The sequence below is a fragment of the Nycticebus coucang genome, chromosome 19 (assembly GCF_027406575.1).
Source record: "Nycticebus coucang isolate mNycCou1 chromosome 19, mNycCou1.pri, whole genome shotgun sequence".
NCBI classification, from domain to species: Eukaryota; Metazoa; Chordata; class Mammalia; order Primates; family Lorisidae; genus Nycticebus; species Nycticebus coucang.
The window spans coordinates 9,170,134-9,188,247 of record NC_069798.1 but is presented as its reverse complement, the minus strand read 5'-3'; the positions used below and the strand labels follow the sequence as shown (position 1 = coordinate 9,188,247).

Below are 18,114 nucleotides of genomic sequence, written 5' to 3'. Positions count from 1 at the left end.
AACTCTTGGGCTTACGCGATTCTCTTGCCTCAGCCTCCGGAGCAGCTGGGACTACAGGCGCCCGCCACAACGCCCAGCTATTTTTTTGTTGCAGTTTGGCAGGGGCAGTTTGGCATATGGGGCCGGCGCCCTACTCACTGAGTCACAGGCGCTGCCTGATACTTAGCATTTTTAAATGTGGGAAGAATGATAGAGACTGCACAGAGAAGGAGCAAAGACTGATTCTGAACTCAGATCTGTCCCTTAATGATGTTGCACTGGGCAAATCATTAAATCTCCATGAACACAGTTTTTGTAATGCTGTGAAAATAGCATGAAAACCACCCAGCATTATTCAGATTTTCCCTACCTTTGAGAACTGTATAGGAAACAAAATGGATGAAATATAGGCAAAAAAATTGAAGTGGATAAAATATATACAGATTTGCACATTTGAAAGGCTAACAACGGCCGTGGAAAACATACCGGATACTCAGTGAAATCCAGCTCTTGATCAGAGACTTCATTTTTGTGTGATTTTTAGTTCTTCAGTATTGAAATCTCTTCAATAGGATACAAACTCTCCCTACTTGCTGAACAGTGAGTAGCATACAACTTGTGAAAGTTAGAAGGATAGAGGTCCCCTCACAAAGCAATTGCTTATATTTTGGAAGAAGTGGGTCACTGTAATTAAAAACACTCAGACCTGAAAGCAGTGCATTAATTATTTTATTAATTTCTTCTTTTTACATTATGGGAAACATTCATCTATTTACAACGTTTTTTTGTCCACACACGATCTAGGTAAATAAGCCTATGAAATTCCAATTCATAAAGCCATAAAAATGTTCCCCACCCCTCCATCTGAAGGCTTTCAAATGAATCTTTTTTTTTCCGAACCAAAATAATTTTTAAAAATTACATTTGGGAATTCAGATATGCTAGTGATTTACATTCCAGTTATTTAAAATATGCATCTAGACATGTTTTAAAAAAGAAATGGTAAATTCACAAGGATAAGGCTTAAATTAAAGTGGTGATGCACAAACATTAAGGAAACATCTATAAATAACAGAAATATATTACAAATAAATTAGTTCTATTTACCATTTCAAATATTAAAAATCTTTAATCCATTTCTTCATCTCTCTTTACAAAAAGGTTATGTGAATTGTATGGAAACATCTGCAAAAAATATAATAAATACTTAATTTCTTTGAACGTTTTTTGATGTGGGAGACAAACTTCTTTTGTAATCCCTCCCCCCCCAAGAAAATGCCCAACACCTTTATACCAAAGTTAAACAAAATAAGTAATTTTTCAGGGTACATACATTTTCCATTATGAACTAAAAAACATTTCTACAAATTACATCAAAAAGAACAATGTAACAAAGGTTATGCTCATGAATGTCGGTTTAAGGGGTCAAGCAGCATTGGGGGAGTCATGTTCTAACATCAATAATTAGCTTTTTATAAAGTGTTTATACAATTTAAACTGCATTTTTTAAGGAAGGCAAAGGTCATGATGCCCTGTAGGCGTTGAGCTAAAAGATTTAAAATTCTTACCAAAAATAGCTTATGAATATACAAATACCGTTCACTTAGACAAGATAAATAGGCCTTCTCTTATTTCTCTTTAAAATATCCTGGGCTTTATCAGTTTCCAAAGAAATTATTGTAGGATGATCTTGAATCGTACTAGAAATCTATTTCTTAATCCAAATCGTAATTCGGCCTCAGGGCACGGAGCTGTAATTATGAACATGGGTTTGAAATGAATGCTGCTTCCTTCGTGTTAATCTGTGAGTTCCGAGTCATTCTCACTACCGAACGTGACCATAGGCTACCCAAGTGGCAGTTGGCCTTACTCGATGCAAACTTTGTGTGACTTGGGACTTCTCATTGCTGCTACAAGGTAAAGAAAAGGTGTATTCTTTTTAAAACTAGCAAATACTTGAAGCTCAAAATCTCTGTATGCTCCAATTTTACAAAGCACTCAAGGTGCTTCATTTACCCTAGTTAAAAGTTGGTTGGTTGGTTTTAAAATAAGTGAGTAGCCCTTTTCTTGTAAACCACAGCAGTAAACATTTGTGCCCTGTTTATAAAGATAGCTCAAAGCATCCATGGCTCTGAGAGGTAGCAAATTCTCTAGTGGTTTTAGAGTATGTTTGTGAAAATACTGGTTGCCGGAACCCATCACCTCTCTTAATTTCGTAAGTAAAATTAAATTAGCACCTGGCTATGATAGTGTGTTTTTTAAAAAAGCTTCTCTGGTGCAAGCATATTTGATGTATGTTTTTAAAAGTCTTTCACTTTTCCATGGTAATTTCTAATGCTTTAGGGTGTGAGCTGGACATAAAATGCCAGTGATACTTTAAGATCGCCACATTCTAAATGTTTAAACTGCTACAAGTCAGGGCATTTAAAGATACCTTCCGCTAGACACCAATGCACACTGCCTGTCAATCATGAGTCAAAATGTAAATCAACAATCTCTGCCAAAAGCCTGGATTTCTTTCAGGGTGTATGAATCATGACTATTCCCCCTTCCTTATGGCGGCTGACCCTGGCGGGTCCCATTTCTTCTCTCACTACGTAGAGCCTCAAGATAACAGTGGCAGCTCTCTGGAGTGAGACAGCATGTCTGCTGGGGTAGATTTATTTTGGCTGTTTGACGTAGGATAAAGTCCTATGCTAGGTATTACTGGACTCTGTCTAGTCATGAGAGACTAAAGGAGAAAAATATATGAACTATGAACTACTTGGGTAAAATGCACGGATGTGTAACATTCAAAGTGATGGTAGGAAAACCCAAACTTTGCTCTGAAAACAGCCTTCCTATCTTTAGCAGACATTTGCAGCGCTTGCTAAGCACATGTGTACTGACACGCGCGTCATCAGGTAGACCCACCAGGATGGGCACCAGCAAATTAACACAACTAACACTTTCCCCTTGGACGACCACCGCCACAACAACAATGTAATATACAGAGTACAATAAAAGTCGATAAAGCATGTAAGGTCTAAATTGTCTTAGGAATAGGACAAAAAAATCCCTGTGTTGTGTCTTAAACCATCACACTTTCTTTGCCTTGCCTTTCTCCATTTTATTGCCTTTCGGAATGGATTAATTTCCCTGAAAGATCGAATTTACAATCTTCTGCTGATTGAAACATTTGAAGCTGTGATCGATGAAGTTAACAGTGAGGCAGTTTGTGCAGCTGTGAGCGGCGCAGGTGCCCCCAGCACCTGCAGGTCTCCCTTTCCTCCTGCTCTCCAGGTCCCCCCTGCCACCCAGGCCAGACTCTTCCTCACTCACTGGTCCCGTGAGAGGGTGATTTCTGAGATTGGAAATAAAAGTGTCCCATCTGCTTGTTTAAAAAGAATAACCATTTAGGGGAAAGAAAGGGAGCCCTAGTTTCTTTCATGTGGAAGACGGTTAAGTCCCAAAGGATCACCCTGTGATACTGGATTTCTGAAATACCCTATGGTTTACTATTGCTGAGCTCTAGCGACAGACTAGCTCAAGAGAACGGAGGATGGCGGGTGACCTAAAGGTGGCATTTCTACACAGGTGGGTTTGGCTTTGCCCAGAAAATAAAGGGTGGGGTTTTTTTTGTGTGTGTGTTTTTTGTTTTTTTATGAGGCAGGGTGACAGCATCGGTAGGGGGTGGGGGATGAAGCGCGGTGAAGAGGATGGGCCCGCGGGTCCCGGGCGCGTGGGGAGGGCCGGCGGCGGCCGGTGGAGACGGACAGTGGCAGAGTCACCGAGCGCAGAGACTGGCGCGCGCGGAGGGGCCGGGCGGGAGGGACCGCAGAGGGCGGAGGGCAGGACTGGGGGACAGGGGCTTGGCCGGGCGGCGCTCAGAGCCGGGTCTGCGCCTCGGGGATGTAGATCTCGATGCTTTCGGCGCTCTCGGTGGCCGAGTTCTGGCGGACGGACGCGGCGCGCTTGGCGGCCATCAGGCGCTTGCGGGCCTCCTGGCGCTGCGAGCTCTCCAGCGAGCGCTCCCGGATCAGCGGCGCGGGGCCCTTCGCCGGCTTCTTTGGCACTGGAGGAGGGGCCCTTCGCTCCTGATCAAAGCAGAAGGTTCAGGACATTACACAGCTTCTCAGGACAAGCTTGGGAAAAACTGGGATAGGTCAGTAGTTAAGACACTTTTTTCTAACCTAAGGGTGGTAAGTTCTGATCTGCACACTGTATATGGTAGATATTTGTCTTCATTATTCTGGCTTGGGTTTTCAAAAGATGTAGGAAAAAAAATCCCGGTAAGCTTAAGGCCAAGGGCAAGGCTGAGTTGCAGAACTATGTCTCTCCAAGGGAAGGATGTGGGTATTTTACATGCCCCCTGCTGCAAGACCGTAGCTCCCCAGCACACCCAGTGTGGTTCTCTCTGGAGATTCCAGACTCTTCCTGGTGCCAGACGGGCTAGGAAGCAGGGGCAGCAGCGTCTGAGAACTCTGCACCCCCCCTAAGGAGGTAACTCAGCAGGTGCAAGCTCGGTTCAGAGAGTAAAAACATCTCCGCCCTCTGCCCAGGCCCACCCAGCCGAGCCGCCCTTTCCCCAAACCTAAGGAACCAAATAAGGAGGAAGAAATACGACTTCGGACTGTGTTCTTAGCTCCTGGGCTGGTGCACATCACACGTGAGCTCGCCCGCAGTCTACTGGGCAGGGGCCCAGAGACCAGCACCCGGGCATTTGCCAGGCTCCCGAGTGGAGTCCGTTCCAAGACGACCCTGACTAGGGGCCTCAGGATGGCTGTGGTGCCCCGCAGGCCATTCCTATCACGGGGCCAGAAACTGGTCAGAAGTTAACACAGGATGAAAGGAGTCATCCCTCTTAAGCAGCAGCAAGCTAGAAAACGGGGAGATATTTTCAATGTCACTGCAAACAAGAAAGACGTTCTCCCTTTGGTAGGAAAAAATGCACCGTGAAAGAATGGGGCATCTATACCAAGGATTTTCAGGAAGAGAAGTCTGGACTTACTATGAGAAGGTCCATACAAATCTGATGTCTTGATTTTAAATAAAACGCCCTCAATTCTCATAAAACTAACTGCGAAGATGATCTTAGGATATGGATTCTCCTATTTTTATGCACAGCATATCATCTTCAACGACATGAATCATTTTTGTGATTCTCCAAAGGGCCCTGTTGGTCTTAACACTCATGCTTAGGATAGCTGCTCCTTCTTGCTCTCCAGGGGAAGTGTCCCCCCCACCCTACCCCCGCCCCCCAACCTAACACCCTGGTGTTGCCCTGGGCTTAATAAGGGGGGGTCTGTGTGGTATAAAGGGGAGCACAGAGAGCACAGAGAGCAAATGATATTCCACCCACTTCGGTTGCGTTTGTTCATTTTTCCCCCTCAGGTTCATGGGGTGATGAAAAGCTCTGATCACAGACAAAGTCCATTAAAAAAAAAAAATTTAAAAATCAATCTAACTGAAGATTTACTTTGTTACATATATCAATTCTTAGCAGCACTTTTTTTAGACATTTTGAATCTTCATCGTGGGGTAACTCAGTGAATATTTTTAAAAGTATAAAAATTGCCAGCCTGTAATCCTAGCATTTTGGGAGACTGCAGCAGGTGGATTGCGTGAGCTCAGGAGTTTGAGATCAGCTTGAGCAAGAGCGAGACCCTGTCTCTACTAAAAATAGAAATACTAGCTGGGCATTGTGGTGGGTGTCTGTAGTCCCAGCTGCTCGGGAGGCTGAGGCAAAAGGATTGCTTGAGCCCAAGAGGTGATTGAGATTGCTGTGAGCTATGATGACTTGGCACTCTACCCAGGGTGACAGGGTGAGACTGTCTCAAAAAAAAAAAAAAAGTATAAATATTAGATATTTTTTAGTCATTTTCCTTTCCTTGTGTATTTTTTTTTAACAATAATTGTTTTTTTTAGTCAATGAATGAGAAATTAGATCAGCTCTGGAAACTAAATCACCAGCATGTGTACATCTGTAGTGTTTTCTTAAAGTAAGACTAATTTTAAAAAGCTTATCTAGGAGATAGTTTTTTTTTTTGTTTTTTTGTTTTTTGATATTTTTGGCCAGGGCTGGGTTTGAACCCGCCACCTCTAGCATATGGGACCGGTGCCCTACTCCTTTGAGCCAGAGGTGCCACCCTCTAGGAGATAGTTTTAAACATAGACTAAAGAAAACTAGATTGGGTGCAAATGTTTGGCTTTCCAAGTGAGAGGAATACATCATGGTACTTCCAAGTTTAACACAAAACTCCCAGTTTGATGGTGACGGAACTTAAGATAAGGGAAGGGTAGGAGAGCATTGCCGTCTTGTCACCTACAGATGGTCCCCTGGGATTGAATTTCTCCTGGGAGTCCACCGACCCCAAGAACCCTGACAACATCATGCACAGCAGCAGAATGAATTGGATTGCTGTTAGCTCCCTGATGAGTGAGAAGACCTGAAAAGGGCAGGGCCACCAGCCCTTCAAGGCAATTGCCAGCCCTAATTTTCAGAGAGTGACTTTGTCTTGAGGCCATTGGAAAATAAAGCGTTAAAAAAGTCATGCTTGAAAGGCTGAGCTGGACATTGGACATCTGTGTGAGCCTGCTGGAACCACCATAATCAGATGTGAAAATTACAATTGATTAATTTAAGTAAAAGAATGTAAGTCTTTATTTCTAAACTGTTGCAATAAGGACTCCAGTGAGCAATATTCCCCAAGGCAAATCAATCAAAAGCAAAACTCTTTTGAAAAAAAAAAAAAATCCCAACATTTATATAATTACTGTGAAACTTTATAGTGTATAGTTTTTTGACTTGAACAACAGTGATTTCTTTATTACTATATTTATGAAATGATTATCAAAGTCAGTTATTTTTCAGGGCTTCCTATTTTTCTCGAAAACACATCCTAGGGGGGTGTAAGGAAGTTGAACTCTTGCTCTATGGATTCATGAACTGAAGATGTCATTTATTTTAGTTTAAAAAGCAAAATGGAGGCAGTTCCTTCCAGTGACTAAAATGGTTTAACTTAAAGTTTAATTGACAAAAAAGCGCCACATTCCCATTTTCCAATTCACAAAGACAGGTTTTTCTTTAAAAATATGCCTGAAACATATTACAGATAAGATCCCAAATGATTACTATGTAAACATTGTCATTACAATTAAATTAATATGATATCAGCTCCATTTCACATTGTAAACAGCAGGACTGAATGCAGAAGCCTATTTAGACTGTCCAGTGTTTGTGCAGGTTTTTAAATGAACCATACAAAATCTACATTGTTCTACCTTCTTGTCAAGGGGATCCATCTGTTTCCAATTATTGGCCTTTAACTGATGAAGTTCATCAAATTTCATACTAATATTTTCTATGGACAACTGCAGCATGTCCCAAAACCCCGCCAAATCCTGGGAGGTGGGCCTTGGATGAGCATTAGGATTCTGTAAAAGAGAAAGGAAAATATTCATGCATTAGAGGCAATTCACGACAACAAGCACAGGGCCAGGGAAGCAATTTTAAATATTTCAAATAACATAAGGAAGATGAGTTCCTTTTGGTTTCAGACAATAGATAACAGTCAAGCTACAAACAATAATTTTATACACTCATCCATTTGAGTCAGTGATTCCCAAATGTCAAGGTTGTAAAACTCTTCTCTTGTGATACAAGATCTATCTATCAGTATGGTGTGGGGGAGGTGTCTAAACATTTGAAAAATCCCAGAAAGTATGATCAATTACAGGATACGTGTTAAAACACCATATTTAAATAAAAATACCATCTTTGAAAACAAAAACGAAAACACAGTATGTTACTATTAGAGTGGCTATTTGAATGCATGCCACACAATTTATTCAGAGAACAGATAAGGAATCTAAAATAAGATTGGTTTTAATACCCATATTGAGTAAAATACGAGGGTAAACAAATGAGTGATAAAATATTGGATTTTCAAAGTACTATGTGTTACTGTGTGTTTAATCATCAAGATGTTACTAATATAGGAAGTAATTTCATCATATGACTGCTTTGACAGAATCATTTGGAAATTAGTTTTTTTTTGTAGAGACAGAGTCTCACTTTACTGCCCTCGGTAGAGTGCCGTGGCGTCACACGGCTCACAGCAACCTCCAGCTCTTGGGCTCATGTGATTCTCTTGCCTCAGCCTCCCGAGCAGCTGGGACTACAGGCGCCCGCCACAACGCCCGGCTATTTTTTCTTTGTTGCAGTTTGGCCGGGGCTGGGTTTGAACCCATCACCCTCGGTATATGGGGCTGGCGTCCTACTCGCTGAGCCACAGGCGCCTCCCGGAAATTAGTTTTAAATTGTCCATAACATAACATAATATAGCAAATATGAGAGCACATTACCTACACATACATATATCTGAATGTAATGACCCATTGGCTAGAGAATAGTAAACATTCCTCCATGGTTTGCCCCATCCTCGTATCCCTGACAATAGTAAGTATGCCCTTAATTGATATGATCTAAGACAGAAAAAGCACAACTCAGATATTGCAGGTGTTATGCGTTTTGTGGGTTACGACCTGCAACGGTAGCTAAAGGCATTCACGGTCAGGAGGGGCCTCCACATGCCAGTAGCTTCTAGCTGTTGTCTGTTTTGGTTACCTCCCAGTATTTCAGGCAATTGGATAGAGTATGCAACCTCATGTCACATAATAATGTGAGGCCAGTGTGTACTTTTAAAACTAACTCCCAATAAAAAATGATAGTATCAGAATTTTGGAAAGTGCAAGGTCAATGACCATCAAAATTAATAGGTTGGAAAGAACTTTTAAGTCCTTGAGTATTAGTGGCTTGGCTCAAGATAAATATAAAGATGTGTTTATCAATTTCAAGTTCCAAAAATGACCCACAGTTCTGAAGATCATCAGAAGAAATACATTTTAAAGTTTTTTTTTTTTTTTGTAGAGACAGAGTCTCACTTTATGGCCCTCAGTAGAGTGCCGTGGCCTCACACAGCTCACAGCAACCTCCAACTCCTGGGCTTAAGGCGATTCTCTTGCCTCAGCCTCCAGAGCAGCTGGGACTACAGGCACCTGCCACAACGCCCGGCTATTTTTTGGTTGCAGTTCGGCCGGGGCCGGGTTTGAGCCCACCACCCTCGGTACATGGGGCGGGCGCCCCATGGACTGAGCCACAGGCGCCGCCCCATTTTAAAGTTTTTTTTTAAACATGGAATGCTTCATGAATTTGCGTGTCATCCTTGCGCAGGGGCCATGCTAATCTTCTCTGTATCGTTCCAATTTTAGTATATGTGCTGCTGAAGCGAGCACCATTTTAAAGTTTTTAATTGCTGGAGTCAGTATTAAAATCCAATGACATATGAATTAAAGAAAAAGTTCCTCTGTAGTATGTTGATTTAGTAAACTAAAAAAAAATGTGTTTCTTAATATCATCAGTGGTTCTCAACCTGTGGGTCATGACCCCTTTGTAACAATGAAAATACATTGTGGCATTAGGAAGGTTGAGAACCTCTGATCTAGGTATTCAGAATAAACAGATATTAGTTTTGATATAGTGCCTCTCAAATACGATTTTATAATTTCACAATATATTTGGCTTTATTTTATTAGTAACTAAAACCTAAACTGTTCATATTTTGAAATTCAGTGAAGTCTTCAAATCATCACTGTCTTGGTTAAATTTTTTTTTTTTTTTGTCTTGGTTAAATTATTTCAGTTTGCCAGTGTATGAAAAGATAGGGCAGGGGGCCTAGAGACTTAGTGTGAACATGTAGTAGTGTTTTCTTAAATTTACTTAACTCTGTGTCATGGACAATTTTTGTACCCTTTCCCATAAGGAATCTCTTTACCCCCACACGTCAAGAAGGTGGATGGGGAAATAGAAAGAACGCAGACTCAACACAGACCCGTGCGCAAGGATTGATGGCTTGATCCTCAATACAAATCAGGCCATCTTGGAGACCAGAGGTAGGGGGAAACGTGAGGAGGTGAGGAGGGCTGGTTCTTCGATTTAGTTATGTTGAAAAGGGCCAGCTTCTATGCGTTCATTCTGAGCTTGAGCATCTGGTTTGGGATAATGTGTAAGTGTTTTAGAATTAAAGAGCTATGATTTTCTCTTCCTCAGAGTAGGAACTCAGGAAAGGAGGGCTGATTCTGAGGGATGATGGTGCCACTTTCCTACAGCCGGAGACCCAAGCAGCACCACCACCAGGCCACTGCCAAGGAGGTGAGGTAGACCCCTCCTTCCCCGAGATGAGGAGTGAACTCAAGGCCTGCTGAGATTTGCAGGGCTGAAGGTCAAATAGACTGGGATTTGAATCTTGGCTCTGCCTTTCACCATGGAGCCCTGGATAAGTATCTTAGCTTTCCCACACCCATTTTCCCCATCTGTAAAACTGTCATACAAATAGTGACAGTATCAACTCCCTATGTTTGCTTTAAGAGTTTTTACCAGATCAGAAATGGAAAAGCCCTTGGCATGGTGTTGGGCACACAGTAGGCTCTTGACCTTTTTGTAGGGGCCAGATTTGAGCAGCATCAATGGCCCTCCCCCGCTGTGTGCCTCAGTCTAGTCGACCTCTAACAGAGCAAGTTCCTCTAATGGCCAAGGAATGTGAGCCCATCAAGAACTAGGAAGTGTTAAAAATGTACCTTTAACAAGGTAAGCATTTCCTAGAAGTCAAAATTGTGTCTGCAATCTCATCTTTAAAATCTGTGCAATGTTTACATTCTACTTCATAATATACTGTTCATCATGGAAGTCTTTTAACAAGCTGTGCTGTTTTTTCTCTGCAGATGTCCATGTTGACTCCCTCATGTGCCTGCTGGCCTGCAGAGCAACGTAGCTTTCTATGAGCTTTCTTACATGTCCAGAATGAAGAACTACATGACACATGAGCAGTTTTGCAAATGGGCAGGAATTCCGTACATGGCACATAGCTGAACCCTAGTAAAATATTTATGGAATTGCACTTATCAATACATTTACTAAATAAATTATCTCCTAATCCAGAATAGATTTCTTTCTTTTTTTGTAGAGACAGAGTCTCACTGTACGGCCCTCGGGTAGAGTGCCGTGGCGTCACACGGCTCACAGCAACCTCTAACTCTTGGGCTTACGCAATTCTCTTGCCTCAGCCTCCCGAGCAGCTGGGACTACAGGCGCCCGCCACAACGCCCGGCTATTTTTTTGTTGCAGTTTGGCTGGGGCTGGGTCCGAACCCACCACCCTCAGCATATGGGGCCGGTGCCCTACTCACTGAGCCACAGGTGCCGCCCCAGAATAGATTTCTAAAAAGGTACAAGAAGGGTCAGGTTATTTTTACCACCAGGAGGAAAAACAAACTATTGGTGTGTATGGGGGTCATATCAACTTTTCCGTGCTTTGTATTTTTTCTTGGTTGATCTTTGTCTAAATAAATCTCTTTCCATCTATATTTGTCCTAATGAACAAGGAGTGATTAAAATTCTAAAATCATGCCTGTTAATTGTTGGGGATGTAAAAGAAAAGAAAATCCTCTAAAATCAGATTTGGGGTCATTTAGATCACAAATAATTATGTTTTCATTTTCCACAAGACAGACAAGCTTCTCTTCTTCTTTTTTTTTTTTTTTGAGACAAGGTCTCACTTTATCACTCTCAGTAGAGCGCTGTAGCGTCACAGCTCACAGCAACCTCCAGCTTTTGGGCTTAGGCGATTCTTTTGCCTCAGCCTCCCGAGTAGCTGGGATTACAGGTGCCTGCTACAACACCCGGCTGTTTTTGGTTGCAGTTTGGCCGGGGCCAGGTTCAAACCCGCCCCTCTGGGTATATGGGGCCGGTGCCCTACCTACTGAGCCACAGGTGCCGCCCTCTTCATTTTTTTTTTGTTATACATCCAACTCGACCAAAAATTGAGCACTAAAAGCTATTCCTGCGGAATTATGAATGAAGAGATAGTAACAAAATTTTTTAACCTAAAAGGCATCTATGAGGAAGCTCTTGACCTTCCATTCTGCAGTCAAGTTTTTTTTTTTTTTTTTAATTTGGCCGGGGCTGGGTTTGAACCCGCCACCTCCAGCATATGGGACCGGTGCCCTACCCCCTGAGCCACAGGCGCCACCCTGCAGTCAAGTTTTAAAAGGCTGTTGTTGGGCGGCACCTGTGGCTCAGTCAGTAAGGTGCCGGCCCCATATACCGAGGGTGGCGGGTTCAAACCCGGCCCCGGCCAAACTGCAACAAAAAATAGCCGGGCATTGTGGCGGACGCCTGTAGTCCCAGCTACTCGGGAGGCTGAGGCAAGAGAATCGCTTGAGCCCAGGAGTTGGAGGTTGCTGTGAGCTGTGTGAGGCCACGGCACTCTACCGAGGGTCATAAAGTGAGACTCTGTCTCTACAAAAAAAAATAAATAAATAAAAGGCTGTTGTTGGTAGTAATGGCTTTGTTTCCGTCTTTCACATTATCTTGTTTTTGCGTGTTTACTGAGGGAGACAATATCTTCATTTACCTCTGGGAGATCAAACCCACACCTTATGATGCTCTAGACCACTGGTACTTGAGTTAAAGCAGAGAATTCTGACTAGGAAGTAGTCATTGACTGCTGTTTTAGAAACAAAATCACTCCTCAAAATAATTATTTTGGCAGTATCATTTTAGAACTAGCAGGCTGCTTCATATTTTTTGTAAGAATAATGACATCAGAGATGTCATGTGAAAGCCAGGAAAATGGAAAATTTCCAGTTACAAAAAAGCAGGAAACAAGAGTTGTTTTTTTTTTTTTGTAGAGACAGAGTCTCACTGTACCTGGAAACAAGAGTTTTAACTTGATGGGATTTTTTCCTTCAAGATTATTTATGTGTAAAATAAATATTTTAGTTTTAAAGAAAAGCAGGAAATAAGATTCATCAGAAAACTTTCTCTTCTAGGTAAGAGACTTCAATGGGCCTTGACTTGGTTCAAAGTCAGTTTTACTTGGGCCAATCGTGCTGCCTCGCTCTTCCCGTGGTACTTAGCAGGGAAATCGGAGTGAAGGGGAATGTTACCTACCAGGTTTTCTTCACACAGTTCTCTGAACTGGTAGAATTTCTGGGCCATGAGAAGTTGGGCACTGCCCACTGCGGTTCGGATTTTCCCTAGAACTGAAAAGAGCAAACACATAAGGCGTTTACACATGTATGCCTCACCGCTGAGATTTAGTCTGGTAAAGCAAAAAGGAAATTATGCTGTAATAATTAGGAAAAGCAGCACGCCCGCACGGCACGCTCACGCCCGCCCAGACAGCCTCATCACTGCTGTTCACTCTGTCCATGTGTCACAGAGGCGTCTGGGTTAAAGGATAAAATCAACTTAGAAAAACACCCACTCGGCACGCCTCTTTCTGGGGAGGAATGGAGTTTTCCAGCCCAGAACTGGATTTACCAAGAGAAGAGGCAAGTAGCTTTTTGTTGTTGTTTTTTTCCTCCAACCTCTTGTACTGCAAGGATGACTTTTGAGTGTTTACCCATATAGTTCTGAATTTAAGGAGTCAGCGGTCACAGTCTTGTTTTTCTATTTGAACCCAAATGCAAGAAAGCAGCCTAACTTAGCGGGGTAGTCTCTTGGCACTCACCAGCCCATCCATAGCCTTCATTATTTTCCCGGAGCTCAGTCCCTGGTGCTGTCAGGAAAGAGCCCTGGCTGGTTGGAAGATTTTTGTAAGGAGTGATCCCCTTCAGCCTGTTGCCTAGGAGATACCAGCACTGCCCCAGCTTTTACACCCTGCAGCCCAGTGTTGTGGTTAGTGTAGGTTTAGTCCCCTGGGCACCACACTGTAAGCCTTGCCTCTGCTCATCCTCCCCAGGCCCAGGCCAGCCCTTTCAGCTGCTGGTGGGAAGAGGCTGCCCAGCTCACCACTGCCCCTGTCCCGGGCTGCCCCTGCCTGGCTGGAGCCCTGCCGCCCACGGGCAGGGGTGGTGGTTCTCAACACGCCCTCCCCAGTGGGCAGAAAAGGGGCAGGGCACAAACTAGAGCTAGAAAACTACTCAGGAGAACACTTGCCCGGTTTAGAACCCGACACTGGGCAGGACAGCACAGGAGTTATGCAATCTCGCTGCTGTGAATTTGTCGAAGACTCTGAGTGAGCGGATCAGGCTCCCTTTCGTGACCTCATTCCACACAAAGTCTAACAGGAAGCAAACAAAAGAAAACCAACCTCATTCCGGCCTGGTGTCCGAGCAGTTGGCTGCTCTGTTAGTAACTGCCGGGCTAGATAATGCGTTAGGGTGCCAGGATGCACACTGTCCCCCGGCACTACTCAAATAGTTCCATGTTCCCAAACGTGTAACTCAGAGCAGTTTTACACATTCTCTGATACGCCACTGGTCACGCCAACAGCTCACGAGCAGATGTGTATTTGCTTCCTGGGTGATAGCTGTCCAGCAGCAATTCCTCAGGCTTAGGTTTTTTATTTTTATTCAATCTGCTTTCAGAATCTCTTAGTGACATGTCGCTTTAGGCAAACTCTGAGGTCTGGGGAAACCTCTCTGAATTATCTTGCTAATTATTCGAATCTCAGAATGAATCCTCTTTTACTCCTTCATTGACAAATTAGTTGTGTGAAGTCTCTTCTGCCTTTCTCACATCTCAGGAGCAGAAAGCACAGCTTAGAGGGGCGCAGGGGACCATGGTGGGTTGAAAGTGCAGGCCCTGAGGGGGCCAGAGTCCTTACCAGACACTGCTGGTCTCTGTCTCTGCTGGTCACCATCTCTGTTTTCTTGTATGCAAAAGTGAGCTAACGGTACCTATTTGTAGAGTTGTGCATTTTAAAGTGTTAGTGTATTTGAATTGCTCAGGACAGTGTCAGACACACAGTAAGCACTTAATAAATGTTATTTATTGCGTAGGAGTAGAAAGCTATATTTCCTCTAGGGGTGTGCTCACTGTGAGAGCCATGTTTGCCCTGGCCAGAAAAGAAGAGAAAGAAAAACCGAAGTCTGGATTATTTAAAGGTGACTAGACATCCTGGTCTCCTGGGACAGCAGCACTTTCTGGGTGGCCTGTCCCGGATCTGAGATACAGAGTAGGCACTTCATAAGTGAACATGTAGCTTTAGGCAAACTCTGAGGTCTGGGGAAACCTCTCTGAATTATCTTGCTAAAGGGTAGGATTTTGAGATCAGCGAATCTCAGAATGAATCCTGGGAGCTTAGAACTAGGGCGTCTAGGTCTCCAGTTTGCTGGTTGAGATTCCATAGCTCCTGGGAACTATCCCAGGGACTGCAGCTCTTCCAATGTGCCTAAAACCTACCCAAGCTGTGTAACAGACCCCCAGAATAAGAGCAGCTGAGGAGGACCATGATTCTCTAAGGAGAAGAAAGCGGCTGCTCTAAGCAATCAAGCACCACACAGCCACAGAGGCAAGGGCTAAATGGAATGTCTTCTAGAGAGTCAAACAGTGGACATCTTTCTTCATTCAGCACAGTCTGGCGAGAGCCCTAGCAAAATATCTGGCATGGAGTTGTAGCCCCTAGGTTTCTCTTTTCCAGGCTTTTGCTGTCCCATTCCGTGCATGGAAATTCCCTACTGGCTCCAGGATACTTGAATTTTCTGTGTCTGGGAGGTGATCTTGCCCAGAGATGACCACTTGGGCCTACGGTGAGACCAGGAAACAGGAGGCCTTGGGACAAGCAGATGACAGCTCGCCTTTCCAGGCTCTCCACAGTTTCTTTTCTAGTGAACTGAAAACTCACTTTAGGAGGAGGAGGAGCAGAAAAAACAAACAGAAACACAACAGAAAACAAAAATCTCCCTTTAATTTTAACAAGGAAGCTCTAATGGAGTTGTTTTTGTTTTCTTTCCATAAGACACTCACTTGCTGTGTGAGAGAAATTCTTTTCTTCAGAAAGTAAATTTTGTATTCGTTACACACCCCTCGAGGAAGAAAGAAATAAGTGGCAAACACCAGTGGAAGTATAAAGTAGAAAGGCTGAAAGTTGGTAAAGAAATGAACAAAGATTTACCAAAAATATTTGGGGGAAAAAAAGATCTGCATCTGTACTAAACCTTGAAAGACTTTTTTTTCCTTGTCATTATTCCCTACGCAGTAGAGGCTGACAAACATTTATATAGCATTGACATTGTATTAGGTATTGCAGATAATCTAGAGATTAAAGTATACGGGAGCATGTGTGCGGGTTATATGCGAATACTACACTATCTTATATTAAGGACTGGATCATTTGTGGATTTTGGTATCAATGGGGCATCCTGGAACCAATCCCCCCATACCGAAGAATGACTATATTTCTTTCCAGAGAAGAGGGTAAGGAAAAAAAAAAAAAAAGAAAGAAAAGAGGGTAAGGAAGAAATGGTAAATGAAGTATATGAAGCTTTCCCCACACATACAAAACACCCTAACCTTGTATTAGAAACTTCAGGAAAAAGGCCTAGATATAGCTCATCTTTCCAGGGTTCATCTCAAATTTCATTATTTTACTGTAGCATGGTAGCAGTTAACTTTATGGGAGCTGGTCTGGCCCTCTAGGTCAAGGCCAAAAAAGCTAGAGGATCCTGAAAGGACTCATGGGACCTACTTGGAAGCTGGCAGACAAGGCATACCTTCTAGGGACGTTTTCAGAGAACAAAGACACTTCATGTGTATTCTGAGAACTCATTCATTCCTTCAGCAAATATTCATTAAGGGCATATTGTTATGTGCCAGGCATTATGCTAGATGGTTAGGGTAAAGTGATAAGCAAAGCAGAGTCCGCCCCATGGAGCTTCCATCCTGGTGGAGGCGATGGGAGAAACTGATAAGAAGCACACAAACTTAGATAGAAGTGTTTTGGATTTCCTAGATGACTTGTACCAGAAAGATGGAGCTGTGCAGAATTGGGCAAGAGGTAGCTAAGTTCCTTAAATGGTGGTTAGAGGACCTTGCATGTTTTAGTCTCTTTCCTAAGAAATGGCAAACAGGCTGGGCCGGGTGGCACCCTAGGAGGTGGAGGCCTGAGGACCGCTTGAGCTCAGGGTTTCCAACCTTGAGACCAACCTTGAGCAAGAGTAAAACCTCATCTCTATTAAAAAGAGAAAAATTAGCTGGGTGTTGTGGCAGGTGCCCCTGTGGTACTGTGTGTTCAGGAGGCTGAGGCCGGAAGATCACTTGAGCCCAGGAGTTTGACGTTGCTATGGGGTAGGCTGATGCCATGGCACTCTAGCTTGGGCAACAGAGACTGTCAGAAAGAAAGGAGAGAAAGAGAGAAAGAAAATGGAAAACAAACAATAAAAGACATGGTTTGGTTTGGTTGCAGTTGCAATATGAAAATTGGCTGTAGACTAAATAGATTGTTTTAGTAGTTACTAAATTTTTTTTTTTTTTTTTTTTGGCCTGGGCTGGGTTTGAACCCGCCACCTCCGGCATATGGGACCGGCGCCCTACTCCTTGAGCCACAGGCGCCGCCCAGTAGTTACTAATTAATAATGCCACTCTTTTTTATAATACTGAGAAAAAACTGAAAATACATGCAAGTACAAAGGGCCATATAGTAAGCATCCGTATATGTTCTCTCCCTCAAAGGAACAAATACTAACTTTTTTCAGATTTGCTTCTAAATTTGTTTCCTTGGTTTTTTCCCCCTCTTTCTCCAATGAAACAAAGCCTTACAGGTAAAGTATATGTTCTCCACTCCTGTCCTGAGGACCCGACTGTGGTAGAGAATGATTATTCCAGTCCAATCACTGAGTTCATTAAGGCCATGGGAAGGTGACAGCAAAGGGCCTTTTTGAACGTAACAGAAAGAGCATTAGGTTGAGGCCATCCCATGTGCACAGTTCCCCATGGCCTTATGCACAGATTGTCTCTGGAAGTTAGAATGGAGGTTTTCAGGCTCTGTCAGTATTGAGTTGGTCTCCTTCATACTCTGGTCTGTGTAGTCTTTCCAGATTGTTCAACCCAAATGTAATTAACAATTTTTATCATTCATCTCCCTTAGGGTACATTCAATGCATCTTCCAGAACAATTATCTCTGCTGTGTCCCCTGGCGTGCCATTTACCCATGACTCATACCATCTATTTGTGTAATACTTAGTCAGGTAATAAGGCCTTGTTTTGGTGTGCAACCCTGTTTACATAAGCGAATCTAGTCTCCCCAGACACCTTACAGGCACCGGGCAGGGAGGTTCATACACAGCCCTCTTCCTCCTCCCTTTCTTGCC

The 18,114-nt window shown here is 43.3% G+C and overlaps 1 protein-coding gene and 1 non-coding gene across 19 annotated transcripts in view; both read right to left on the bottom strand.

The window, feature by feature from the left end:
* Positions 1-690: 690 nt before the first annotated feature.
* The window catches only part of DLGAP1 (DLG associated protein 1), an 866,993-nt gene continuing 849,569 nt past the window's right edge, over positions 691-18,114 (bottom strand). For 15 of the 18 annotated variants that reach the window (XM_053571473.1, XM_053571476.1, XM_053571474.1 and 12 more), the window contains 3 exons: positions 12,970-13,061; positions 7,243-7,395; positions 691-4,055 (listed from right to left, as the gene is read on the bottom strand). In XM_053571473.1, coding sequence (XP_053427448.1) covers positions 3,846-4,055; positions 7,243-7,395; positions 12,970-13,061 — 455 coding nt within the window. In that variant the 3' untranslated portion in view covers positions 691-3,845. Of the gene's footprint in view, positions 4,056-6,893; positions 7,396-12,969; positions 13,062-18,114 lie in introns of those variants that run through there. The other 3 variants (XM_053571490.1, XM_053571487.1, XM_053571492.1) reach the window with 1 other exon arrangement.
* Positions 9,149-9,255, bottom strand: LOC128572137 (U6 spliceosomal RNA). Its single transcript, XR_008376050.1, has one exon. It is a non-coding gene; the product is annotated as a U6 spliceosomal RNA (small nuclear RNA).